This window comes from Molossus molossus, unplaced genomic scaffold (assembly GCF_014108415.1).
Source record: "Molossus molossus isolate mMolMol1 unplaced genomic scaffold, mMolMol1.p scaffold_m16_p_6, whole genome shotgun sequence".
In the NCBI taxonomy this organism is placed as follows: domain Eukaryota; kingdom Metazoa; phylum Chordata; class Mammalia; order Chiroptera; family Molossidae; genus Molossus; species Molossus molossus.
In genome coordinates, this window is record NW_023425399.1 from 26,370,548 (window position 1) to 26,397,781 (window position 27,234).

The 27,234-nt window shown below is 44.8% G+C and overlaps 2 protein-coding genes across 3 annotated transcripts in view; one reads left to right on the forward strand and one right to left on the reverse strand.

Annotated features, from left to right (window-relative positions):
* Positions 1 to 1,647: 1,647 nt before the first annotated feature.
* On the reverse strand, positions 1,648 to 6,820 carry PCED1A (PC-esterase domain containing 1A). The gene is made up of 8 exons (XM_036244619.1): positions 6,347 to 6,820; positions 5,883 to 6,027; positions 5,284 to 5,363; positions 4,936 to 5,174; positions 4,683 to 4,833; positions 4,324 to 4,570; positions 2,391 to 2,663; positions 1,648 to 2,034 (listed from the first exon to the last, which is right to left on the reverse strand). Exons 2-8 carry the CDS (start codon positions 6,004 to 6,006, stop codon positions 1,787 to 1,789), a joined length of 1,362 nt encoding a protein of 453 aa, XP_036100512.1. The 5' UTR covers positions 6,007 to 6,027; positions 6,347 to 6,820; the 3' UTR covers positions 1,648 to 1,786.
* Positions 6,821 to 6,853: 33 nt separating this feature from the next.
* Positions 6,854 to 27,234, forward strand: part of VPS16 (VPS16 core subunit of CORVET and HOPS complexes) — a 30,148-nt gene continuing 9,767 nt past the window's right edge. For both annotated transcript variants that reach the window (XM_036245689.1, XM_036245691.1), the window contains exon 1: positions 6,854 to 6,962. In XM_036245689.1, coding sequence (XP_036101582.1) covers positions 6,910 to 6,962 — 53 coding nt within the window. In that variant the 5' untranslated portion in view covers positions 6,854 to 6,909. The remainder of the gene's footprint in view (positions 6,963 to 27,234) is intronic.

The following is a 27,234-nucleotide window of genomic DNA, read 5'->3' on the forward strand; positions in this document are numbered from 1 at the left end:
AAGGAGTGGTAAACCTAGGAAAAGCTCAACAGGGAAGGTAACTGGGAATCCCTAGAGAACAGGATGGCAAACAACACAGGGGCCCCACGAGGCTGAGTAACTCATATGACTTTCTTCTGTACATCAGTCCAGGTGTTAGTTTTTCTCCAGTGACACTGAGAAGTTCCAGGAATCAGATGTGAAAAATGTCCATAGAATAGGTTTTGAGGAAAGGCAGAAAGAAGTGAACACAGGATTGGACAAACCAGATGCAGCTAAAGAGGGCTGCTCCAAGAATGAGTTTTATTAACAAAAAGAAACTTCTTGCAAAAAAATAATTATCTAAATCTTGTCTCCTGAACAAAAGGCTTGCTTTCATTTCTGTGTTCCCTTCCGCTTTTTGTCTATACCAAAGAAAACCAAGCTTGTTTCAGGCACTGTACTGGTGTCTTTGTACTGCCTTATTTGATTCTCAACTGCTCTCTGGAGGTTGTTCTCTAAAGGGCTTTATTATGTTCCAGTTTCCCCAGCACCAGTGTGTGCTAATTTAGCAGCTTCATTTGCACTTAGCTTGCTTGTAAGAATCAACACTTTTGTGATCTATTTCCATTTCCATTTGCTAGATGTTATATCCTTTGCCAAGGTAAATTTTCAGTAACAAGTATGAAAAGTGAATGAAAGAAGTCTGCATCCCTCTCTTCCATCCAATTCTACTCAAAGATTATTTGTGGGTCTGCTTCCTTATTCTCCTGCCCCACACCACTTACCAGTCCACTGTCATGCTCCGCTCTCCACCCATGCCACCATTTAGCCCACATGCCACCCTTGATGCTTAGTCACAAACCTAGGGTCAAGCTACTCATCAAAGATGAGACCTGTATTCTTTCTTCCTCAGGGAGTTTGGCACAATCCCCTCCCCCACCCTGAAATTCTCCTGGCTCTTCTACACCTCGTGAACCAACCAAAGAAAGTCATCTGTGTTTACTTTACCCTCAATGCACATTATATTTATTAAATAATGGATTTCTAGTCAGTCTCCCACTTGGGTTGGGGAGCTTCTTGATTAGTTCTAACCACTTATTGTGTCCACCATATGCCAAGAACTGTGCAAGGTAAAGTACGTGTCTTACTGTCACTAGGAACAGGTGAATGTTGAATGTGCACATGAATATGTGAGACTGGTACAGGTGAGAATGAGCCAGATCCATAAATTCCATATATATTGTTGACCGTTTTCCCTGGCTGGATAGGTCTGTTGGTTAGAGTATTGTCCCGATACCAAGGTTGGGGGTTTGATCCCTGGGCAGGGCACACACAAGAATCAACCAATGAATGCATAAATAAGTGGAACCACAAATTGATGTTTCTCTCTCTTCCTCTCTCTGAAATCAATCAATAAATAAAAATTTATTAAATAAATAAAATAAAATGTTGACAACTTCAATTCAGCCTTTGCTATTTCCCAATCCCAGAATGCCGACAAAAGGAAAGCCCTCCAAGTTCTTTGTTAATCGCATAAGGGGTATGAGGCAGCAGGAAAGACACATTCAATGGTTTCTAAACAGCGTGAGGTGAAAAGTCCAAAGCTGGAGAGAGCCCAGAGGCAGCCTCCCCAACTCTTAAGGTCATGGTTTGGGAGAGCCGCTCCCTCACACAGGAAGATGCCACTCTGTTCTTCCATGCCTTTATTAGTGACAGCAATGGACAAGAACAACGCCAGGCACAGCAACACCCTGGCCCAGCACCTGGGGTGGCAGGCAGGCCCTACAGGGCCATTGGCACATCCAGCCCCAGCCCAAGACCCAGTCTATCCAGGCCATGTCCCCGAATGGGCAGGAGGCCGTCTGTCCAGTTTGTATGTGTGGATCAGTCTGTCTGAGTGTCTGAGCCGCTGCCTGCAGGGTCCCCCCATCCTTGGCACATAGTAGGGGCTGCTGGGAACACAGCGTGGCATCCCCCGGTGGACCACCGGGCCCCGGTGCTGACCATGGGGAATAGGGCCAGAGACTGGAGGTGGCAGGGGGCCAGGCACAAAGTTCACTCCAGGGCCACATCCTACAAAAGAACCAGTTATTTATCAGAGTGGGCTTTCAGCCTGGGTGAGCCCAGCTCGGCCTTTAGGCCACTCTGGTCCTCCAGGGTGTTTCTTTGGGCTTCAGTTTCCCCATCCACAAAATGCCAACACTACCTTCAAACCAGGAAACTGTGACAATCAATGACTGATTAATGAGTCTGGAAGATGCTCTTCCAGACTCAGCCGTGACCGAACCCAATCAAGGGGGTAGTGGGAGGATAGGGGGGCACAAGAGTGATCCAACTGCTCTCAGCCTACCTGGGCACAGGAGGCTAAGCTGGGGAAGGTTCGAGGAGAGGCTGGGAAAGGTATGATGAGAAGCTGCAGAGGCACCTACCTAAGTGGGGTGGCATTGAGAAGTCTTCCGTTGTATAACTGAAGAATTCATGGGGTGGGAAGGGCTGGCATGGGAAAAAAGGGGCATCCTGGGGCAGGGGTGGGAACAGGGGAGGTGGGGAGGGCTGAGGAAGGGGGTAGAGATAAGGCATGGGAGGGGGCAAGGAAGAGGGTGGGGGTGGGGGCAAGGCCAGCTGCTCCCCAAAGTCTGGGGGCTGCCCCTGGCTCCCCTGGAACAGATGATCCGGCTCTGGCCAGTCCTCAATCCATGGGTCTAGGAATGGGATGATTGTTTTAGGTAGGCCTGGGAGGTCAGGCAGCCCTGAGTTCTGGCCCTCCACACTTCTAAACCTCTACGCCCTGTGCTTTCTACCCGGTTTTCCTCGTTCCCTCTCATTTTAGGCCAAGCCCAAAGTGTGTTCCTTCTTCCTTGCCTTTCTCAAAAGTCAGTGGATTCACCTTTGTTCTGACCTCATGCTCCCCTCCAGAGTCTTTTCCCTTTGTTTGCCCAGCTCCTGTATCTTTAGTTTTTCCCTCTCCGAGCAACTCCCCACAGACCAATAAATAAGTTTAGTAAATCTTCTCTCTTAAAAACATAAAGATCCTGTCACTCAGTCCTCTGCTCCTTTCAAACTTCCACAAAGATTACTGTGCCTGATTTCCATTCCCTCATCAATTGCTCACTGCCTCTTAACCCTGCTCCAGTTCTTCAACATTCTTCCCACTAAATGTAGCCACTTCCTGCAAAATTAACAAATTCCTTTCTTTCTGATAGTCACATGACACAGCCAATAGCCTCATCCTCCCTGAAAATGCCTCTGCCCTCACTTCCTTCTGTTTCTTCCATTAGCCCCTCTTCCCTTCCAACTCCAAAACATGGTCATTGTTCTGTTGTCTCCTTCATGATTCACACTCGTGCCCTGCAGCTTCCATCTCTCTGCGGACACCACTGACTCCAAATCTACTCATTTCCACGGTACCTCAAACAGAACTGCCCTGACCGAACTCACCAACTCAGCCTCCCACCCAACTCTGCCTTTGATGTCCCTACTTCTGAAGCTGCAAACTAGATTCAGAAGACCTGAGCTGCCACAATCTAGCCTTACAACCTTTAGAGCATCCCTTTCTGCTGGGGATCAGCTCTCTCATCTAAAAAACAAGGGAATTGGACCATTATGTAATCAAAGTCGTCATGCACCTCCCTGATGTTCCAACTTCTGGCTACCAAGTCCCAGAAGTCTGCCTCCATGACATTCCTGGTCTGTCTGTGCCACCTCCCTTCCAATGCCACGACGAACAGCTTTCTAACATGACTCGTGTCTCCAATTCATCAAACAATATCTTGTAGATACCACGTGCACAACAATTGTGGTAGACACTGACACCAAAAGGGGTGAGTTGTTAACAAGTGAAGCAGGCAACTTTTCCTTTGAGGATATGATCCAGAGGAGAAGCAGACATGGAAACAATCAGCCACGATGATCCCTTTGTTAGCAGGCAGCTCCTGAGAGGCTGAGAGCACCAGCAGAGGGGCTTCTTTGCTTCTGCCAGACTGCCCGGATTGCCATTCTTCCCTTTCTGTCTTTCCACCCCTCACGTCCATGCCTGGCTCAAAGCACCCCTATTTATTTCCTGTTCATCTGTAGGGCAAGGATCTTTTGACATGCTGCCACAGGTACTCAATGCTTACATAAGCTTATTTGTGTACACAGAGATCTCTATATGGCTAGACTAGCCAGAACCAGAACTTGGACTGCAATGTTGCTCCTGTGATCTCACCCTCCCCAGGGGTGAGAAAGAAGCATTCAGGGTCCACAGCAGTCCTTAAGGGGTCTCTATTCCCCTGAAGTAACTCTATCCTGTTTCGTGTGTGCACCTTATGCTATGGGGGCCCTCTCTGCATCACGACCCTTCCCACTCATGATAGGGCTCACCAGGGGTGTAGTCGCGCTTGGGCAGTTCCACACCCCAAGCATCGGCCACATGGGTCAGAAGCAAGTGTGAGAGGTGGCGGTGGGCATGCTGGTCCCAGTGGACACCATCCCGGTGCCGGTGCCGCACTGCATGCCGGAAATGAAAGTGGAGGTCCAAGACATCGAAGCAGTGGTCCCCAGCCAGCGTGGCACTGTAGAAGTTCCCTTCAACCACATCCCGCCGCAGAGAGGCCGCCAGGGGCTGGAGCTGAGAAATTGCAGCATCTAAGATCCACAGAATAAAGCAGGGTGGGGAGGGAAGGTCCTCTTTCTATCAATCAACTGTCTCCTCCCCCATGGTGATGGGCTGGGTCACTTGCCTCAGGCAGAAGGAAACCCCCTGTGACGCGCTCCCCCAGGGGCATTGCCATGTTCCACACCAGCAGGCAGGAGTCTGGCAACACCTGGTCCATACGCACAAACACCCGCTCCAGGTTCTCTCGATAGCTCTCCATTGAGCAGCGGCCATACCTGCTGGGCAGCACACAGGGTGGGCAAGAGTACAAAGGTAGGTAGCCTCTGAGCCACACACCTCCTCCCCCAACCAGTATTTCCCTCTCCTCTCGTCTCAACCTGGACAAATCCCAGAGGCAGGAGTTGATGATCACCAGGTCCGGGGCAGGCCCATATGTCAGCTCCTCCAGGACGCCCTCGAGGTACTCGGAGTAAACTCGGGTGAGGAAGTAGAAGCGCACAAGGTGGTGGCCAGAACCCGAGCAGAACTGGCGGACCTCCCGGTATTGTGTTCCATTGTGCAGCTCGCCCAGCTGACCCCCAGCCACCAGTTGGTCCTGTTCAAAGCTCAGTTCCCCCTACCCTCCCCCCACACCAAGCAGGTCAGATCCATGCCAGGGAGGAAGACCCTGCCAAGCCAGGGTCTGTGCCTGCCCACCACTGGCATTGCTACCAAGCTTCCCTCACCTTGGCTTTCAGCTGGGCGGCTGTGAGCAGTGAGTCTTTCTGGAGCAGGAGCACCAGGTCCTTATACACAGCTCGCTGGACTGCAGGGAGACAGATCACCAGGCTAAGGCAGGCCTTGCCCCATCCCAGCTTCTCCCAAGTCCAGGCTCCCCATCTTCCTAGGGCTGGGGTTGCCCAACACCACCTCTGTGGAGTGTTGACTTTGAGGGAGGAGAAAAGGTGAGGATCACTGATACTGCCACCGCCACTGATCCTTCTAGTTGTGCACCACCCCCAACTTAGTATACAGTGACCCAAGATCACCTAGCAGAAGTCAGCCAAGTCACCTAAAAGACAGACAACAAAATCCACCGCTCTCATAAGGGAAATTATGGGGGATGTCAGAAAGAAAAAAAAACAAGAATGGTGTTCAAAGCTTGACAGGTTACACCTGTCAGGACACCTGCGGGAGGTGCATGGGGAGATAAATGGAGAAAACCTACTGGACTGGAACAGACTAGGGGTCAAAGACGAGGTTAGAGATGGAGACAAAGGGTCCAGACTTAGCAGACAGGCTGCAGGTGCGGGGCTGGGAAGTGTGATCCTAGAGGAGCACTCACTTGAGTCCCCCAAGATGACCACGAACTTGTTGTGTAGCAGCTGTTGGACTTCCGAGGCCTGGAGGTGGACCATGGTGCTTCGCAGCTGCCGGCGCGGCTCCTTGTTCTCCAGACAGAAGACCATGCCGCTGTTGACAGTGACCGGCTGCGGAGAGAGGCCCCTTAGCCGCACGAGGGTGGGAACTCAGGGCAGGTTGGCCCCAGGGCCCACCCCAGGAAAAATAAAACCAGTGCCGGCCCCTCCCGGGCTGCTCAGGGCTACAAGAGCAAGGTGGCGGCGGCGGAGGCAGTGTGGGGCCCATGGTGGCGCGGGCCTTGGTCACCGCTGGCACCAGAGGCCGGAGGGTCTCCTGGCACGCTGGCCTCCAGGGCACTGAGGCGCTTCCCGCCCGGGGCCGCCCAGCGCCGCGCCACGTGCCCGCCACCGCCTCGCGCATGCGCGCGCGCCCGCTCGCGCCAATTACCGAGTCCCGGGGCTCCAAGCAGTTCACCCGCGAACAGGGCAGGCCCGCGCACCGCGCGCCTCGCCTGCAGTGAGCTCCAGAACTAGCCTCATGTTCCCGCGCCCGGGGAGGTCGGTCGATGCTGCACAGTCCCCGCCCCGCAGAGCCCGTGCGACCCGGTTAGCCGTCGATGCGCAGCCCGGCGCCCAGCGTTCTCCATGCGTGCGTCCCGGCGGCCCCGACGGCACCTCGGGCCTCGGCGCCCGGGGCGGCGACGCTCATAGCTCCCACTTCCGGTCACCCATGTCCCGCCCTGCGCTACCCTCAACGCTCGAGGGGACGGGAAGGAGGCGGGGCTGGCTGCCGTGTCGGGGCAGGAACCTGGGCCGGGCCCACCCAGGCGGGCACTAGGCCCGGCTGTGGGCGGGGGCACGGCGGCGGCCGAGTGCAGCTGCCCACAGTGCTGATGGCAGTGGCGGCGGCCTCGCCACGTGATCCAGGAGGGCGGAAGCGGAAGTGCCGGCCTGGAGCCCGCGCTGAGCGGGTGATCCTTCAGCACTGCCCAGCAGCTCCCTGCACCAGCCATGGACTGCTACACGGCGAACTGGAACCCGCTCGGGGACTCTGCCTTTTACCGGTGAGCCGCCCCGCCCTGCCGCCCACGGCTTGGCTTACCCGGCCCTCCCGCCGGCTCCAGTCTCGGGGCGGAGCCGGCAGCGCGCGACCCCGTCACTCCCGGCGCTGGGGTCCGCCCCTCGCCGGCTCTCCCCCGGCGTCTGTCACTTAACGTGGCCAGGGAGGCGATCCTTGCTCTGCTCCAAAGAAGGAAACTGAGGCAGGCCGAGTGGTCACACAAGTAGGAGCAGAGCCCAACGCTGAAGCTTAAGTCTGTCAGCCCCCGAAAGATGCTCAGATCACGTTGAAGGAGGCCGCCCACTGGTGACAGTTAGGACCCAGTCTCCTGCCGGGAGTGCTGCTGAAATCAAACCACAGGGGCTCTCCGAGGGGGCAGGATCGCAGGGATGGCGGGATAGCAGGGCTGACCAAGGCTGGGAGAAGGGGATGAGTCGTCAGTGAATCAAGGGGCAGCACGAGTGAGGACCCCCAGCTAGGGGCAGCCCTCTCATGGGAGTCGAAGAGCCCTTAAACACTTTAAAAAGTGTAAGCTGATTACATCGTTACCCTGGTACAAATTACTCTTGTTAGATCTATACGTCGGTTCCTATTTATCTCTCCAACTTCATTTCCCCCTCTTGTATCCACATTTTGTGTTCGGTTGCACAGAACAATGCCCCCGCATACCATGATGTTTCATGGCTCCCTGTCTTTGCACCAGCCTGTAGTTCCTTCTGTGAGCACTGCCATTTCCTTCATTATTTATCTGTCTGGGTAATTCTTGCTCATCCTTTAGGACTTAGTTCAAAGGTCCTTTCCGAAATCTTTCCTGATTCAACCCAGTAGAGACAGGCGACTTTCCTTTGAGCCCAGTGCCAGAGTATGGCACAGTAGGGCAATGTTTGTATAGGTTTCTTCTGCTAAACCAAGTTCCTTGAGGGCTAAGAGCATATTTCTTGAATCTCTTTATCTCCAATGCATATTTAGAACAGTGCCTGAGATGTAGTAAGTAGTTGCCCAATAAAGTTGTTTTGTTTTTCTTGTTAATCCTCACTGGAGGATATTTTTTCCATTGATTTTTATTTATGTATTTTTATTAATCAACTTTTTTTTTTTTTAATTTTTACCCAAGAATATTTTTCCATTGCTTTTTAGAGGGAGGGAGAGAGAGAGAAACATCTGTGTAAGAGAGACACATCGATTGGTTGCTTCCCACATGACCCCGACCAGGGCAGGGGTTCGAACCTGCAAACCAGGTACATGCTCTTGACTGGGAATTGAACCCATAACCCTTTGGTCTGCAGGCCAACGCTCTAACTGCTGAGCCAAACCAGCCAGGGCTCCACTGATTTTTAGAGAGAGAGTGAAAGAAAGAGAGGGAGGGAGAGAAACATTGATGTCAGAGAGACACATTGATTAGTTGCCTTCCCCACACACTCTGACCTTGGTGAGGATCAAACCTGAAACCCAGGTACGTGCCCTTGACCAGGAATCAAACCCATAACCGTTTGGTGCTCAGGCCAATGCTCGATCCACTGAGCCACACTGGCCAGGGCGCCCAATAAAGTTTTTAAAAAACACTTTATTGATTGCAGCTAAAGATCACAAAAACATCTCATTGGGATCTTATTTCAATAGAAGACATCATTTTGCCCTCAAGAGGGACAAATGCCTTGTGGTAATTTTTAGAGCTATATTCCATTTGTTGTTTATTTCTAATTCTTATCTCTTATAAATATGTTTATACAATATGGAAAAAATTGCAAAAGTTTAGTTAAAATCAGTAAAGTCAGTAGGAAATAACAATGATAGTAACTGTTCTTGTAGTGAAGGAATGTCCTTTGGCATGTAATTTAGTTTACAACACAGTATACACTTTTGAAAATATTAATTTGTATTTTTAAAATACATGTTGCCTACACAGGCTTGTTAAATAGGAGAGTACTAACAATGATGACCTCATTACTACAGAACTCCTATTTATGATATGAAGTCTTAGCATTGTTGATATATCAGTAAAGTTTTAAATGAATAAGTGTTGAGAGAATACCATAGACATGACCTGCATGGCTAGCCTATGTTTACCTGTGTGTACTACACTGCCAGAAAGTAGTAGAAGTCTAAGCCTTGCTGTGGAGCATATATTATTTTGCTAACAGATGTTGTGCCTTTCTGTGTACTATACACTTTTGTGTACTGAGTCTCACAAACCCTGTTACTGATGAGGAAACTGAGGCACAGAGAGGTTAGATGACCAGGTTATAACAGCTGTAAGTAGTGGAGTCAAGATTCGAGCCCAGATTTATTCTAGAACCTGTGTTTATTTCTTTGTTAATCTTTTTTTAAATTTATTTTTGTTACAGATGTTTCTCCTTTTTCCCACCCCCCACCCCCCAGCATTGTTGTTTATGTCCATTGGTTATGCTTATATGTATGCATAAGTTCTTTGTTTATCTCTTTCCTCCCCTCCCACCCCCTCCTCTGAAGTTTGTCAGTCTGAATCCTACTTCTATGTCTCTGGGTCTATTTTGTTCATTATATTCTGCAAATAAGTGAGATCATGTGATACTTGTCTTTCTCTGACTGGCTTATTTCACTTAGCATAATACTATACAGGTCCCTTCATTGTCATCTCAAAGGATAAGAGATCTTTCTTTCTTACAGCTGCATAGTGTTCCGTCATGTATATGTGCCACAGCTTTTTTATCCACTCATCTATTAATGGACACTTGGGTTGTTTCTAGATCTTAGCAATTGTAAATAGTGCTGCTATGAACATAGGGGTACATATATTCATCTGATAGATGGATGGTTCAGGCCTCTTAGGATTATATTCCTAGAAGTGGGATCACTGGGTCAAATGGCAGTTCAGTTTTTAATTTTTTTGAGGAAACACCATACTATTTTCCATAGTGGCTGCACCAGTCTGCGTTCCTACCAGCAGTGTACTAAAGTCCCCTTTTCTCCACACCCTTGCTAGCACTTGTTTGAGGATTTGTTGATGGTAGCCATTCTGGCAGGTGTGAGGTGATACCTCATAGTCGTTTTAATTTGCATCTCTCTGATGATTAGTGACGTTGAACATTTCTTTATATGTCTCTTGGTCATTTGTATATCCTGTTTGGAGGTGTCTATTTAGGTCCTCTGCCCATTTTTTTTTCTTTTCTTTATTGATTTTAGAGAGAGAGGAAGGGAGAGAGAGATAGAAACATCCATGAGAGAGATCATCAATTGGCAGCCTCCTGCATGCCCCCCACTGGGGATCTGGCCCATAACCTGGGCATGTGTCCTGACCGGGAATCAAACTTGTGACCTCTTGATGCATGTGTTGACACTTCACCACTGAACCCCACCAGCCAGACCTCTACCCATTTTTAAATTGGATTCTTTGTCTTTCTTTTGTTGAGTTGTATGAGTACTCTATATATTTTGGAAATTAACCCCTTATCTGATGTATAATTGGCATTTATGCTCTCCCATACAGTGGGTTCTCTTTCCATTTTGATGCTTGTTTCTTTTGCTGTGCAGAAGCTTTTTAGCTTGATGTAGTCCCATGTATTAATTTTTTCCTTTGTTTCTCTTGCATTAGGCGTTGTATCAATGAAAATTCTGCTGTGTGTGATGTCTGAAATTTTGTTGCCTACATTTTCTTCTAGGATTTTTACGGATTCATGAGTCACATTTAAGTATTTTATCCATTTTGAGTTTATTCTTGTATATGGTGTAAGTTGGTGGTCTAGTTTCATTTTTTTGCATGTAGCTGTCCAATTTTCCCAACACCGTTTATTAAAGAGGCTGTCTTTACTCCATTGTATGCTCTTGCCACCTTTGTCAAATATTAATTGGTATAATGTCTTGGGTCAATTTGTGTTTTCTATGTTCTGTTCCATTGATCTATATGCCTGTTCTTGTACCAGTACCAGGCTGTTTTGATTACAATGGCTTTGTAGTATAACCTGAAATCTGGTAATGTGATCCCTCCTACTTTGTTCTTCTTTTTCAAGATTGCTGAACTTTTGGAGTGTTTGTTCTAGTTCTGTGAAATATGCTGTTGGTATTTTAATGGGGATTGCATTGAATCTGTAAATTGCTTTGGGTAGTATGGACATTTTGATGATGTTAATTCTTCCAATCCATGAACATGGTATATGTTTCCATTTGTTTGTGTCTTCCTTGATTTCTTTCTTCAGTGTTGTGTAGTTTTCTGCAAACAGGTTCTTTATTTCTATGGTAAAGTTTATTCCTAGGTATCTTAATTTTTTTGTTGCAGTGGTAAATGGGATTTTTTTTTTTTAGTTTCTCTTTTTGTGTGTTCATTATTGGTGTATAAAAATGCCAGTGATTTCTGGATGTTGATTTTATATCCTGCTACTTTGCCAAATTTATTTATTAAATCTAGTAGTTTTTTGATGGAGTCTTGAGGGTTTTCTGTGTACAATATCATGTCATCTGCGAATAATGACAGTTTCACTTCTTCCTTTCCACTTTGGATCCTTTCTATTTTTTTCTATTTGTCTGATTGCTATGGCTAAGACTTCCAGTACTATGTTAAATAAGGGTGGTGAAAGTGGACATCCCTGTCTTGTTCTGTTCTTAAGGGAAATGCTTTTAGTTTTTGCCCATTGAGTACGATGTTGGCTGTAGGTTTGTCATAAATGGCCTTTATTATGTTGAGATATGATCCTTCTATTCCTACTTTGCTGCGAGTTTTTATAAAGAATGGATGCTGGATTTTGTCAAATGGTTTTTCAGCGTCTGTAGATGTGATCACATGATTTTTATCTTTCATTTTGTTTATATGGTGTATCACATTTATAGATTTACAAATATTGTACCAGCCTTGCATCCCTGAGATAAATCCCACTTGATCGTGGTGTATAAATTTTTTAATATATTGCTGGATTCAATTTGCTAAGATTTTGTTGAGGATTTTGGCATCTATATTCATCAGGGATATTGGCTTGTAATTTTCTTTCTTGTAATATCTTTATCTGGTTTTGGGATTAGGATTATGTTGGCTTCATAAAATGAGTTTGGAAGTCTTCCTTCCTCTTGAACTTTTTGGAATAGTTTGAGGAGAGTAGGTAATAGGTCTTCTTGATTGTTCAATAAAACTCTCCGTCTGGACCAGGGCTTTTGTTTGCTGGGATTTTATTGATTACTTCTTCTATTTCCTTAATTGTAATTGGTCTGTTTAGGTTTTCTGACTTTTCCCAATTGAGTTTTGGAATAGTATATGATTCTAAGAAGTTGTCCATTTCACCTAGGTTGTTGAATTTGTTGGCATATAGTTGTTCATTTCTTACAATCCTTTGTATTTCTGTGGTGTCCGTTGTTACTTCACCTCTTTCATTTCTTATTTTATTAATTTGGGTTCTCTCTGTTTGTTTCTTGGTGAGTCTGGCTAAAGGTTGATCAATCTTGTTTATCTTTTCAAAGAACCAGCTCTTGGTTTCATTGATCTTTTGTATTGGTTTTTTTTTTAGTCTCTATGTTATTTATTTCTGCTTTGATTTTTATTATTTCCTTTCTTCTAACTCTGGGTTTTTTGTTGTTGTTGTTGTTGTTCTCTTTCTAAATATTTAAGTTGTTGGGTTAGATAGTTTACTAGACATTTTTCTTCTTTCTTGAGGTAGGCCTGTACTGCTATGAACTTCTCTCTCAGGACTGCTTTTGCTGTGTCCCATAGAATTTGTATTGTTGTGTGTTCATTTTCATTAGTTTCTAGGAAGTTTTTTTATTTCTTTCTTGATCTCCTTGGTAACCCATTCATTGTTTAATAACATGCTACTTAGCCTCCAGGTGTTTGAATGTTTTTGAGTGTTTTTATTGTAATTGATTTCTAGTTTCATGCCATTGTGATCTGAGAAGATGCTTGATATGATTTCAATCTTCTTGAATTTGTAGAGACTTACTTTGTGTCCTAACTTGTGATCTGTCTTCAAGAGTATCCCATGTGTACTTAAGAAGAATGTGTATTCTGCAGCTTTGGGATGAAATGTTCTGTAAACATCAATTAAGTCCAACTGATCTAGTTCGTCATTTAAGGACTCTGTTTCCTTGTTACTTTTTTGTCTAGAAGATCTATCCAGTGGTGTCAGTGGGGTGTTAAAGTCACCCACTGTGATTGTATTGCTATTGATCTCTCCCTTGAAGTCCTCCAGAAGTTTTTAAATATATTTTGGTGCTCCTATATTTAGTGCATATATGCTTAGCAGGGTTATATCCTCTCGTTGGATTGATCCTTTTAATATTATGTAGTGAAGCCCTGGCCATTTTGGCTCAGCGGTTAGAGCATCAGCCTGTGGACTAGAGAGTCCCGGGTTTGGTTCCCGCTAAGGGCACGTACCTCGGTTGCAGTTTATCCCCGGCCCCGGTTGGGATTGTGTGGTTGGCAACCAGTCGATGTGTCTCTCTCATGTCGATGTTTCTCTCTCTCTCTTCCTCCCCTCTCTCCCTCCCGCTCTATTTGAAGATAAGTGCAAAAATGTCCTCCAGTAAGGATAAAATATATATATATATATATATTATGTAGTGATAAGACAAAAAATAATAATATTATGTAGTGACCTTCTTTGTCTCTTATTATGGCCCTCATTTTGAAGTCTATCTGATCATATATGAGTATTGCTACACCAGCTTTTTTTTCGTTTCCATTTGCCTGGAAAAATTTTTTCCATCCCTTCACTTTCATCCTGTGTGAGTCTTTTGTTGTGAAGTGAGTCTCCTGTAGACAGCATATATTTATGGGTGATGTTTTCTTATCCAGTCAGCTACCCTATGTCTTTTGATTGGAACATTTAAGCCATTCACATTTAAGGTTATTATTGATAGGTGCTTATTAGTTGCCATTTTTATTTTATGCCTGAGTTCCTCTCTCTCTATTTCTTCTTCTTACAACAGTCCCTTTAGCATTTCTTGCAGTGCTGGTTTGGTGGTAGTAAATTCCTTTAGCTTTTTTTGTCTTTGAAGCTATTTCATCTTCAGTTTTGAATGATAGCCTTGCTGGACAGAGTAGTCTTAGATTCAGACCCTTGCCTTTCATTACTTTGTATATTTCATGCCACTCCCTTCTGGCCACAGTGTTTCTATTGAGAAATCAGGTGCCATTCTAATGGGAGCTTCCTTGTAGGTAACTTTCTGTCTCTCTCTTGCTTCCTTTAAGATTCTTTCTTTGTCTTTAATGTTTGCCATTTTATTTATGATGTGTCTGGCTATGGTTCTTTTTGGGTTCATCTTGCTTGGGACTCTCTATGTTTCCTGGACTTGTGTGACTTTTTCCTTCACCAATTAGGGAAGTTTTCTGTCATTATTTTTTCAAACAGGTTCTCTATTCTTTTCTCCGATTCTTCTCCTTCTGGTACCCCTATGATGCAGATGTTACATTTCATGTTTTCCCAAAGCTCCCTTAAACTCTCCTCCTGCTTTAAAAAAATTTTTTTTCCCACTTGTTGCTCTATTTGGATTTTTTTCCTACTTTGTCTTCTGACTCGCTGATTCAGCCTTCGGCTTCTTCCAATCTACTATTGAGACTTTCTAAGTATTTTTCATATCAGCTATGTCTTTATTTCCACTTGATTTTTATTCATGGCTTCTACCACTTTTTTTAGGTGGATGTAGTTCCTTCTGAGCTCTTTATAATTCTCATTAAGTTGCTTGTAGTTCTCACTAAATTGTTTGAATACCCTTAAAACCATTGCTTTGAATTATTTATCTGACAAGTTGCTTGCTTCCATTTCATGTAGTTTTTTTCCTGCTTTTCTTTCCTCCTTTTCTTTCATTTAGGGGTTGTTTCTTGGTCTCATCATTTTAGCAGTCTGGTAGTTCTAGGCCCGGTGAGGGATGTTGGGATGTGTAGGCAGGTCATTGTGTATCAAATAAGGCTGCTGTGCCTCCCAGACTGTTTTGGTGCTTGGTGCCTCTTGCCTGCTGTGGGTCCTGGAGGATTGACAACTGGCGGCTGGTATTGGTCTGTCATGGTAGGTGCTGCTGGGGTGCATGGGTCCAGCTGGCGCACTGTTGCCTGGTGTGCCTCAGCTCCTGCTCAGTTGCTGCTGATGCTGCTGGGGGTCCAGAGTCTCCACTGCTATTGGGGCTGGGGCTTGGCTCTGATCAGGCTGCGGATGTGGGAGATGGTGCTCGGCTCCCAAGCTGGTTGCTGCTTCCCCGAGCAGGTACCTTGACAGCATCACTACTGTGCACTGTGTGCTGACACAGTGGGGTCCATTGGTTCCACGGTGCAAGGCCCACTGGTGGTCTCAGGTCACGTGGCCCTATCTGCTCCCTGTTGCCTCCTCCCAGAGAAGACCAGGGATCTTCCAAGATGGCAGAGCCTTCCGGCTGGCCGCCCTGACAAGCTGCTTACCAAGGTAGCTGGCTGCTTCCCATCCACAGCACAGAAACCCTCTGCCTCACGTTTTTGCACTTCTTGAGGTTGCTCATCCACATTCATGTCCACTTTTTTGTCTCTCACACTTGCTCACACTCTCACACACTCACCCTTGCTCCAGTCCTGCCTGCTGCTGTCTTCTGTTTGTTTTTAACAGGAAAATAAAATAGCATGTTCTAGCTTCTCTATCAGAGTGGAAATGTTTTAAGTGCCAGGTACTTGATGTTATTTGTATTTGTGTATAGCCTTATGCCAGGACTTAATACATGTTCGAGTAAAGTGAACGAATGATGAACAGGTGGCAGACAGTGCACTTTGAGTCCTATCTACAGGACAGGGTTCTGTTTCATTGAAAGTAGTGTTCTGGAAAACCTACTAATTGAGGAAGGCAAGAGAGGGAATAGTGACTAATTCTTATGGGGCTTCAGAATTTTAGCCATTTTTATCCTAAAAACCCAACTTTTGATGATCCCATTAATTAATTTTGCTCAACTGTTTGCCAGACTAAATGTTTGTGAACCAATTAGAAGACATGGACCCTGACGGCCCTCATAGAACTTACAGCCAGCAGGGGAAACTGTTAATAAACACTAGTGACTCAGTATTTGTTTGATCATAATAACTGTAAAGGAGTGTTATAGGGTCCTAAGACAGCATATAACAGACTGGTAAGTTGGAGGTAAAGAAGACTTTCTAAAGGGAATAACCCATCCCAGGGGATGATTGGACATAGGTGCAGGGGGTGAGATGGGGAAGAGCATATACAAAGGACCTGAGGCAAGAGAGACGGAATAAAGAATAAAGAACAATGACCTGAATAAAGAGAGCCAGTGTGGCTGAAGTGCCAAAGGCAGGGATGGGGGCAAACAAGAAACGAGGTTAATGTCTTTCTCTTAGGGGCCACACCCTGTGGGGCCTTATAGACCACCTTTATTTGAAGAACAGTGGGAAGTCTAAATAAAGGGCTTTAATGAAAGGATTGATGTGATTGGATTTGCAGGTGTTAGTGTTTGTGTTTATTTTAAGTCCCTTCTGGAGGCAGTGGGGGGCAAGTTGGAAAGGACAACCAAGAATGGAGACAAGGGAGACTGGATAAGAGGCTGGTGGAATAGACCAGGGAGAAGTTGATGGTGGTGAGCACTGGAGCAGTAATGGTGGAGATGGAGAAAAGGGGACAAGGAGCACTCTCTCTCTCCCCCTCCCTCCTCCCACTCTATCCAAAAAAAAATTAATGGAACAATATTCTCTGATGAGGATTAAAAAAATAAAATAAAAATTGTAGCTTAATACATATGATGAAAAAAATTACCATCTTTGCCTGGCCATTGTGGCTCAGTGGCTGACCGTTGACCCATGCACCAAGAGGTCGCTGGTTCAATTCCCAGTCAGGACACATACCTAGGTTGTGGGCCCAATCCCCAGTGGGGGGCATGCAGGAGACAGCCAGTCGATGTTCTCTCTCATCGATGTTTCGATCTCTCTCTCCCTCTCCCTTCCACTTTCTCTAAATCAATAAAGAAAAAAAAAATTACCGTCTTCTTCATTCAAAAGTACAATCTAGTTGTGTTAGGTATTTTCACGTTGTTGTGCAACCACTCTCTAGAACATTTTTATCTTGCAAAACTAAAACTCTATACCCATTAAATAATAATTCCTCATTCTCCCCCTCCCCATCCCTGGCAACTATCATTATGCTGTTTTCTGTTTCTGTGAATTTGATTACTCTAGATAGGTCATAAAGTGGAATCATATAGTCTTTGCCCTTTTCTTTCTTTTTAATCCTCACCTGAGTCACCCAAGGGTAGTTTTCCATTGATTTTTAGATAGAGTAGTGGGAGGGTGGGAGAGGGAGAGGGAGAGAGAGAGAGAGAGAGAAAGAGAGAGAGAGAGAGAGAAACAATCACATCAGTTGGTTGCCTCTCCCGTGACCCCGACAGCACCTGGGGATCAAATCTGTAACCCTTGACCAGGAATTGTACAGGAGACTCTTCAGAGCTAACCGCTAAGCCAAACTGGCCAGGGTAGTCTTTGTTTTTTTTGTAACTGGCTTATTTCACTAAGCATACTGCCCTCAAGGTTCATCCATGTTGTAGAATGCATCAGAATTACCTTCGTTGTTAAGGCTGAATGATATTCCATTGTATGTATATCATGTTTTCCTTCTCTATTCATCCATTAGTGGACATTTTAGTTACGTTTACCTCCTGGCTTTTGTGAATATTGCTGCTATGAACAGTGGTGTACAAATAGCTCTTCAAAACCCTATTTTCTATTTCTTTGGCGATATATCCAGAAATGAAAGCTAGATCCTACAATAATTCTGTTTAATATTTTGAGGAACCGTCATACTGTTTTCCATGGTAGCTGAACCATTTTACATTTCTAGCAACAGTGTATAATACCAGAGTTCTTTAGTGGTACTTGTGTGGGTTATTTTTTAATCCTCACTCAAAAATATGTTTGTTTGTTTTTTCATTGATTCTAGAGAGAGAGGAAGGGAGAGGGAGATAGAGAGAAATATTGATGTGGGAGAGAAACATCAATCCGTTGCTTCCCATACACTCCCTGACCAGGCATCAAACCTGCAACTTGGGTATGTGCCCTCTCTGGGAATTGAACCTGCAACCCTTTAGTGCAGGGAATGCTACTCTAACCACTGAACCACAAAGGCCAGGGCAGTATTTTTTTTTGGGGGGGGGTAGGTTGGAGTCAGGGATTTCAAAGGTGATGATGGACTCACTTTAGGGCCTGGATATTTTGTAATTAATAGATTATTTTCCAAGGCTATATGTGATGTGCTTCTTCATCCCCAGTGGTCTGTTTTTATTGATTTTAGAGAGAGAGGAAAGGTGAGAGGGGGGAAACATCAATGCTACGTCCTGCATACCCCCTACTGGGGATCAAGCCCTGACTGGGAATCCAACCAGTGACCTCTTGGTGCATGGGACGATGCTCAACCAACTGAGCCACACCAGCCAGAGCTGGAGATCATCTATTTTCACACAAGGGCTCTTTTCATTCCATAGTGGACCACGCTTTTCCAGCAGTTTAGCTGCACTGCCACAAAAATTTCTTCACTGTTTTCTGGAGGGGGCTGGAATTGAGGCTACCAGAGCTGCTAGGGCTAGTGATTTCCTGACATTAGAATCCAAGGTCCATTTACTGCTGCTGAGGGGAGTTCCGCTTCTGGGACCTACGAGTAGAAGAGAACGATATAACTGGCCTTCCTCATTGAAGGTGTGGCCTGTCCTCACAAAGTCTACACCCCTAGGCTTTTCTGAGAGTCCACACTACCTGCTGTCCTTCATTCTGCCCATCCACACCCATGCCACCCTCAAGGCACAGCTTGAGTCACCTCGCTGTCCCTGAGAAGCCTTCTTTACTTCAAAGGCTTGGGGAGGTGCTTTGATGCTCTTCACTCCCTGGCCCTTATTGTGCACCCACTTCAGGGGCCCTGCCTCCTTCCCACCCGAGTCTGTGTCACTGCCAACCTCTTGGACTGCACCCCTCACTGATTGTTTGATTGGAGACTTTGGCCCACAGCCTCCTAAGCATCTCAGTTCTTGCCACCTTCCAGAGTAACAACTGACCACTGGCTTCATGGTCCCATGAGCTCTACTGAAGTGATTTAATCCACTTCGACCACCCCAACTGTGCCACTGTGCTCTTCAGAACTGCTCTACTTCACAAGTTAAATTCAGACAGCCCCCTCTCTGGCCACAAGCTCCTGTCCTCACTGACACTCTGACACCTTCTAATATACCTGTCTTTCCTCTTCACTGGGATCCTCGTTCCTAGAGTCCTCTGTTCTCTTTGTGTCCACAGAACTTCTTTCTATAAATGTGTCCTTCCCTGTCCAGCTTGGTGGACAGCCATGGTCAGTCATTTCAGTTTCTATCTTGCCTTTTCCCTGACATCTTTGTTCTTTTGTCGTTTGGTTACATCTGACTGGCACAGAACCACCTCCCAACACAACCACTTACCACATCTGTGCCTGTATTCAGGCTACTAAGCACTGCTATGAGGATCAGATACAGGTAGGTTGGGTCTATTGCAGCCTCAGCCTGGTCTTCACAATCGTGTTGTGTGAGGTCAGCCTATACTCACCACAAGGGCTGAGCTTTTCCTTTTAAAAGATTACACAAAGAAACGTTTAATTGTAAACAAAACATTTTGGAAATATTGAAAATTGGAGTCTCCTTGGTCCCTCCTCCCAACAACTAACTTCACCTCGTTCTTCCCAGAGAACTGGAAGTTATTATATAGAAGGACCTAGGCTTCCCCCAACCAAACCTGCCTGCTGTCTTTCCCACCCTTCTGGGGAGGTGAGCACCTATCTCCCTGCCTTGTCAGAAACCATGCTCCATCCACCCACACCCTCCCTGGACGACAGTGTTTCTCCTGCTGTCGTCCAGGACCCCTTGCCTCAAAACCACCTGAAATGCTGGCTACATGCAGCTTTGTAGGTCCAATAGTCTCCATTATCTCTAGGGTAGGTCCTGGGAATTCTATCTGTATTCTAATAAGAACTGAGGTTTTTCTTTGCAGCAGGGAAATTTGAAGACCACTGCTCTACACTGTTTTCCACCATCCCTGCCCCGAAGTGCTCCATACCAGATTTCAAATATGCTCAAATCTCCCCATCCTAATAAAAAATAAACTTCCGCCCTGGCCAGTTTGGCTTTTAAAAGATTACACAAAGAAACGTTTAATTGTAAACAAAACATTTTGGAAAACAAAAAATTTTGGAAATATTGAAAATTGGAGTCTCCTTGGTCCCTCCTCCCAACAGCTAACTTCACCAGTTTGGCTCAGCGGTTAGAGCGTCGACCTGCGGTCCTGAGAGACCCGGGTTCGGTTCCCGCTAAGGGCGTGTACCTCGGTTGCAGTTTGTCCCCGGCCCTGGTCGGTCGTGCGGGTGGCAGCCACTCGATGTGTTCCTTTCACATCGATGTTTCTCTCTCTCTCTCTCCCTCTCTCTCTCTGTTCCTCTCTCTCCCTCCCACTCTACCTGAACAAAAAAATGGAAAAATGTCCTCGGGTGAGGATAAAAAAATAAAAAAATAAATAAACTTCCCTATTCAAAAAATAAACTCCTCTTTGCCCTTTTTCTTTTTCATCCCAAAGGTCTGAAAACTGCCATCTTTACTTGCTCCCATTTTCTTTCTTCCCAGTGACCATTGCCTCTGGTCTGACCACCCTGCTGTCAGTGACATTGTGTTACTCAGTGGACACAGCTTAGGCATCATCTGAGCTTGACTCCCTGGAGCATTGAACAGAGACAAACCCTCCTTCTTTCTTGGAAATTATATTTAACCTTTTATTCTGAAAAACTTCAAATGTACAATAAAGTATAATAGTAGAATGAATATCCATAGCCATCATTTAGGCTTAAAAATTGCTATTATGTTGCAATATTCGCTTCAACTATTTTGGAAGTTTAAAAATATTTTAAGGAAAAGTTCAAATATAGATAAATATAGTAAATATAATTTAATGGACTTCCATGTACTCATCACCTGGCTTCAACAAGCATCAACAGTTTGCCATTCTCTTCACCTATCCCTCCCCACCAATACACACACATTGTTCTGGGACTCTTTAGAAACAAACCCCAGACATCTTTTTAATCATATACTTTTTCTGGTGTATTTTTTTAAAGTAAATTACAAACATAACTTCAATGTGTATTACTTTAATACAAAATGGTAGTTTCTAATAAAACTACAATACTATTTCATACCTAACAAAATTAACATTTCATGTCATCTAATATCAGAATTGTCCAGTTGTCTTCAAAGTATCTTTTTTTTTCCTAATCCTCACCCAAAGATAAGTTTTTCTTGATTTCAGAGAGAGAGAGAAAGAAATAGAAACATTGGTGTGAGAGAGAAACATCAATCGGTTGCCTCCTGCATGCCCCCTACTGGGAATAGAGCCCGCAATCTGGGCACGTGCACTGACCGGGAATCTAACGCAAACTTCTGAGTCCATAGGACAACGCTCAATCCACTGAGCCACATTGGCTGGGCTACCCCATTTTCTTGTGTCTGTTGGTTCAGTGGCATAAGGAGCCCAAAATGGCAAGATGGCACTCTTATCTTCCAATTCGTTGAACCTATTGTTGTGTGTCCTGGTGGAAATATTGTCCCTGTGGAGACTAACCTCTCCAAACCATAGATCTCAAAGTTACTGGAACTGAAAGCAACATTTTTCTGAGTCATTGGGCGTAATAATGAGAAGAGGCACTCTCACTTCCACCCCTTGATTCCAGGTCCCATGTATTCTGACTCTGGAGGACACACCACCATGTAATAGCCTGTGATGCAAAGCATAAGCTGCATCCTATAAAATAAAGCCCTGTACTTTTAGGATACAGTCTCCCAATTGGTGTTATGAGTTGTCAGTGAATTTAGGCCAGCCACTTCTGGATGATGGGTATATGGTAAGACTAATTGATTCCATGGACCTGAGCCCACTGCTGCACTTTCTTTTCTGTGAAATGAGGTCCTTGATTAGATGTAATGCTTTGCGGAATGTGACACCATTAGGTAAGGTATTCTGTATGTACACAGATGGTGGGTGCTGGTAAAGGCATTATAGATAGGGAATACTAATCCATGTCCATAATGTGTCTATTCTTCAATCATTGCCCACTTCATGGTGGAAGAGGTCCAGTGTAATAAACTTGCAGGTTGGTCCCCCTGGGAATGGTACTGTATTGGGGCCATGTATTGGTCTCTGCTGTTGACAGATTAGCCACAGAGCAGTAGTGTTAGCTAGGTCAGCCTTGGGAAGGGAGACTCCTCAAACTTGTACTCCAGTTGAGGTCATCACAGGGTTTTCAAGCAGAGGAGGGTAAGTCTCCTGAGACATAGGAGTCCAAGTTACTTCTATTGGTAAGGAAGGCTCAGAATGAATTGGGGGCTCAGGATTGTCAGTTTCATCACTGTCAGTTTCATCTGGATCTAACCAGACGTCTTCCTTCCAATTTTCAGAATTCCTTTCTTTCTTTTTTTTTTATCCTCACCCAAGGACATTTTTCGATATTTTGTTCAGATAGGGAGGGAGGGAGGGAGGGAGGGAGAGAGAGAGAGAGAGAGAGAGAGAAACATCCTGCAACCAAGGTACATGCCCTTAGCGGGAACCGAACCCCGGTCTCTCCGGACCGCAGGCCGATACTCTAACCGCTGAGCCAGACTGGCCACGGCTTCCTTTCTTTCTTGGTCAATGCCCTACGTTTCACATGAGAAATGGCATGTTGGTGAATTCAACTGTTTAATTTAACAACCCACATAATTAAATTTTGTTTTTGCTTTTCATTAGTAGTAGCTGTGTGGCTGCAAAAACTACGAGATTCTTTTAGGGCTATTATAGACATTTTCTGCTTCTCAGACCTCGACTTGAGCTGAAAGTTAACGGACCCAAGCTTGTTATTTCCTCTTTGTTCAAGTGCACTCAAAATAATCTATCTACACCACAACCCTTATAATCATCATTACTGCCATATAGTCTAGCACAGAAGTCACTCCCAAAGCACATATTTGACTTCACATTTCACCACAGAAAACTGCAGACTCGATTAATTGTGTTGTCACTGTGTGCAGTGGGTTACTGACATCCATTTCCCATTGGCAGTGAGCTCAGCACTGCACCCCAGCTTTAAGCACATGACCAAACTAATCCTCAAATCCCATCTTTAGGGGTCTGTCTCCTGGGACCACTCTCAGAGCAAAATCTGTATCAGTCTGGTTACAGTCAGCAGACTTAAACTGGAAAAGTTCAAGAAATATAAAGAATTACTAAACTGATAAAAGAGTAACTGAAGATATATGAAAACAGTATATGCTAGCCTAGGGCTGAGGGAGAGTACCCAAAGAATGACCAATTTAGGGAGTGGGGGGGCTTCCCCAGGCTCAGGTTCAGACCTCATTGGAGAAATTACAAGTTAGGACAAAAGTAGGTCTACAGTTGTTTGTGTAGAAAATAATATGATAATTAATAAATAATAACATAGGAATAAACTTTGCATACTCACAACTGTAAAGCCCACTAGATGGCAGAGAAGTTCACTGGTTTGCCCCACCATAGCTGGTCCACAGTTCCTGGGAAAGCAAGAAGCAACCCTCTGATGTTCAGGGGCAAAGGGAGCACAGGTGAGCTGCTACTGGTAGTGAGGTCTGTGGGCGTGCTAGGCGAGTGGGGCAGCTGGTGCAAGCAGGAAGCCTGGAGCACACAGTGTCTGTAAGGTGAGCCACACCAGTGGCTGGGAGCATGGGTGTGCAGAGGGGGTCAGTGGGAACACTCATGGGGCAGGCAGGGCAGCCAGTAGCAAGGCATCTTGACATGCAAAGGAAGTACAGCCTGGTGTGGGCAGAAGGCCAGGAATGCGGTGTCTGTCCAGAGAGCCGTGGGAAGGTGATCACCAGTCTAGGCAAGCCTTTTAGGTTGTTGCATGGCTGGGACAGATCACCACACCCATATCTTCACACCCTGGTTGCTGGCTAAGCCCTGCTGGAAGCCACAGGAGAGCCCCTTCCTCATTCAGCATCCCCTCAGCGCCCTCTACTGAGAAAACTTACCATCATACTCACTGTGAAGGGAAAATGTTTAAAATGCTGTACCTTAAACACGAAACATACTGCAGTGTGAATTTGGAGCTGAGTTGCAGTGAATTGATAACTGGCATGCTAGGTCTATGTGAATCTATTTTCCCATCAGATTTTTATCCATGATTTTAGTAACAAAGTGTCAAAGAGATGCATATGGGGTTACAAAAAAATTCAAATAATGCAAAAGTATATAGCCTACAAATGAGAAGTCCCCCTATCTATCTCTTCCCCCCACTCACTACCCTCCCCAAAGGTTACCACTGTCTGGATTAGTGTGGAGGCCTTTGAGCATTTTTTTCTATGCATTTATACACATTCATGTGATTAATGTAAATATGCTTGTCAAAAATATGTGCTGTTTTTATTATATAAATGAGTTCATATGGTTCATACTGAGCTGCAGCTTACATTTTTTAATTTTAACAATATGTATTAGAAATCATTTCATGTCAAGATACAGAGTCACCTAATTAGTGGCCACATGATATTGCCTAGAATGGGCATACCCCAGGTTTATTTAATCAGTCCTGTTCTGTTGGACATTTAAGGTGTTTTCACCCTGGCTAGTTTTGCTCAGTGGTTAGAATATTGACCTGCGGACCAAAGAGTCACAGGTTTGATTCCAGTCAAGGGCACGTACCTGGTTGGGGTCCTGTGGGAGGCAACCAATTGATGTGTCTCTCTCTCTCTCCCTCCCATGCTATCTGAAAAATCAATGGAAAAATATCCTGGAGTGAGGATTAAAAAAAAGAAGGTTTTTCCAGGATTTTTAAAAACTATTTTAAATAGTGCTGCAGTGAATTCATACCTTTGTACACTTGTGCAAGTAGTTTTCTTTTTTTTTTATCCTCACCCGAGGACATTTTTTCCATTTTTTTGTTGAGGTAGAGTGGGAGGAAGAGAGAGAGAGAGAGAGAAACATCGATGTGAAAGGGACACATCGAGTGGCTGCCACCTGCACGACCAACCAGGGCCGGGGACAAACTGCAACCGAGGTACGTGCCCATAGCGGGAACCGAACCCGGGTCTCTCGGGACCGCAGGCCGATTCGTGCAAGTAGTTTTCTAAGTTAGACTCTTGGAAGGAAACTGCTAAGTCAGAGGGTGTACACAATCAAAAGTTGAAGAGCTATTTTATGTAATAAAATATTTTCCTTGATAATTTCTGGGTTTTGTGTCTGACTTTTCTGTAGTTCACATTATAAAAATATTAGATTATATTGTCTCAAGATTTTTATGTTTACTTTTAAAAATATTTTTACAGCCCTGGCCAGTTTGGCTCAGCGGTTGAGCATCAGCCTGCGGACCAGACAGTCCCAGGTTCGGTTCCCGCTAGGGGCATGTACCACCAAAAAAAATAAAAATAAAAATATTTTTACATAAAGTAGTATGATATAATATTTGCCTATCTTTCCTTTAGTTTTCTTTCTTTTTTAAAAATATTTTTTCTTTATTGATTTTGGAGAGAGAGGAAGGGCGAGAGAGAGAGATAGAAACATCCATGAGAGAGAACATTGATGGGCCACCTCCTGTACTCCCCCCACTGGGGATCAGGCCCACAACCTGGCATGTGTATTGAACCAGCAACCCAATACCTGACTGGGTATTGAACCAGCAACCTCTTGGTGCATGGGTTGACATTCAATCACTGAGCCACACCAGCCAGGCAAGTTTTATTTTCATTTAAAAAAATTAATTAGAGGGTAAAGGGGGGATAAGTGGTGATGGAAGGAGACTTGACTTGGGGTGGTATACACACAATACAATATACAGATAATGTGTTGTAGAATTGTATACCTGAACCTGTATAATTTTATTACTCAACATCACCCCAATAAATTCAATAAAAATTAAATAAATAAAATTAGAGCCTTTTGTATTTTTTAAGAAAGTATCTCTTTTTCACGTGTCACAAACTTTTTTCTCTCTTCATAGTTTGTCTTCCTGCTTTATTTTTTAGTGGACTTTTTTAATGTATAAAAGTTTTTTGTTGTTGTTATTTTTTAATATGTTTTTACTGATTTTTTAGAGAGAGAGGAAGGGAGGGAAAGATAGAAACATCAATGTCAGAGAGAAGCATCGATCAGCTGCCTCTTGCATGCCCTCATTGGGGATCAAGCCTACAACCTGGGCATGTGCCCTGACCGGGAATTGAACAGGTACTTCTCAGTCCATGGGGTGACACTCAGTCCACTGAGCCACACTGGCCAGGCAATGTATAAAAGTTTTTTTTTTTAATATCCTCAGCCAGGATATTTTTCAATTTATTTTCAGACAGAGTGGGAGGCAGAGAGAGACAGAGACAGAGAGATAGAAACATAAACATCGATGTAAGAGAGACACATCCATTGGTTGCCTCCCACAAAAACCCCAACCAGAGCTGGGGACTAAACTGCAACCAAAGTACATGTCCTTGACCAGAATCAAACCCCCAACTCTATGGTCCGTGGACCAATGCTCTAACCGCTAAACCAAAGTGGCCAGGGCTAAAAGTTTTTTTAATGTTAATTATTTTAACAAATAACTGTTGGCTCTGGCTGGGTAGTTCAGTTGGTTCGAGTGTCATCCAGGTACACCAAGGTGTCAAGTTGGGTCCCCTGTCAGGACACATACAAGGATCTGCCAATGAATGCATAAATAAGTGGAACAACGAATCGATGTCTGTCTCTCTCTCTCCAATCAATCAATCAATAAATTTAAAAACCAAATAACTGTTAATGTTTAAAAACTTAAAGTCTTGTTCCCACCCCTCATCAAGTAACCACTGTTACTAGATTCTTCTTCTTATTATTATTATTATTTATCCTCATCCAAGTACACTTTTTACATTTATCCACAGATAGAGTGGGAAGGGGAGAGGGAGGAAGAGAGAAAGAAACACATCGATATGAGAGAGACACATCAACTGGTTGCCACCCACACGACCCCAACCGGGGCTGGGGACAAACAGCAACCAAGGTACATGCCCTTAGCGGGAACCGAACCCGGGCCTCTCTGGTCCACGGGCAACACTCCAACCACTGAGCCAAACCGACCAGAGATGTTACTAGCTTCTTATAAATCTTACCAAAGTTTCTTTTTTTCAAATGGAAGCAAATATAAATATGTGTTGTTTTTACCCCTTTTTATAGAGAGGTATACAGAAATTCGTAGTTTTTGTTTATTGGTCTTTCTCATTATTACTTCTGGGTTTTATATAATGCTTAGAAATTGTTTCTACTCTGAGATGGTTAAAATATACAAAATTTTTTCTGATGTGGCCCCTTTTTTTAACATATAAATTTTGAATTCCAT

Coding starts and splice junctions, on each gene's coding strand:
- PCED1A (XM_036244619.1), bottom strand. CDS start 6,006: ATGGTCTTCTGTCTGGAGAACAAGGAGCCGCGCCGGCAGCTGCGAAGC. Junction 4,834..4,935: donor TGCCTCTGGGATTTGTCCAG/GTTGAGACGAGA, acceptor GCTGCCCAGCAG/GTATGGCCGCTGCTCAATGG. Junction 4,571..4,682: donor GGGGTTTCCTTCTGCCTGAG/GCAAGTGACCCA, acceptor GCAATTTCTCAG/CTCCAGCCCCTGGCGGCCTC.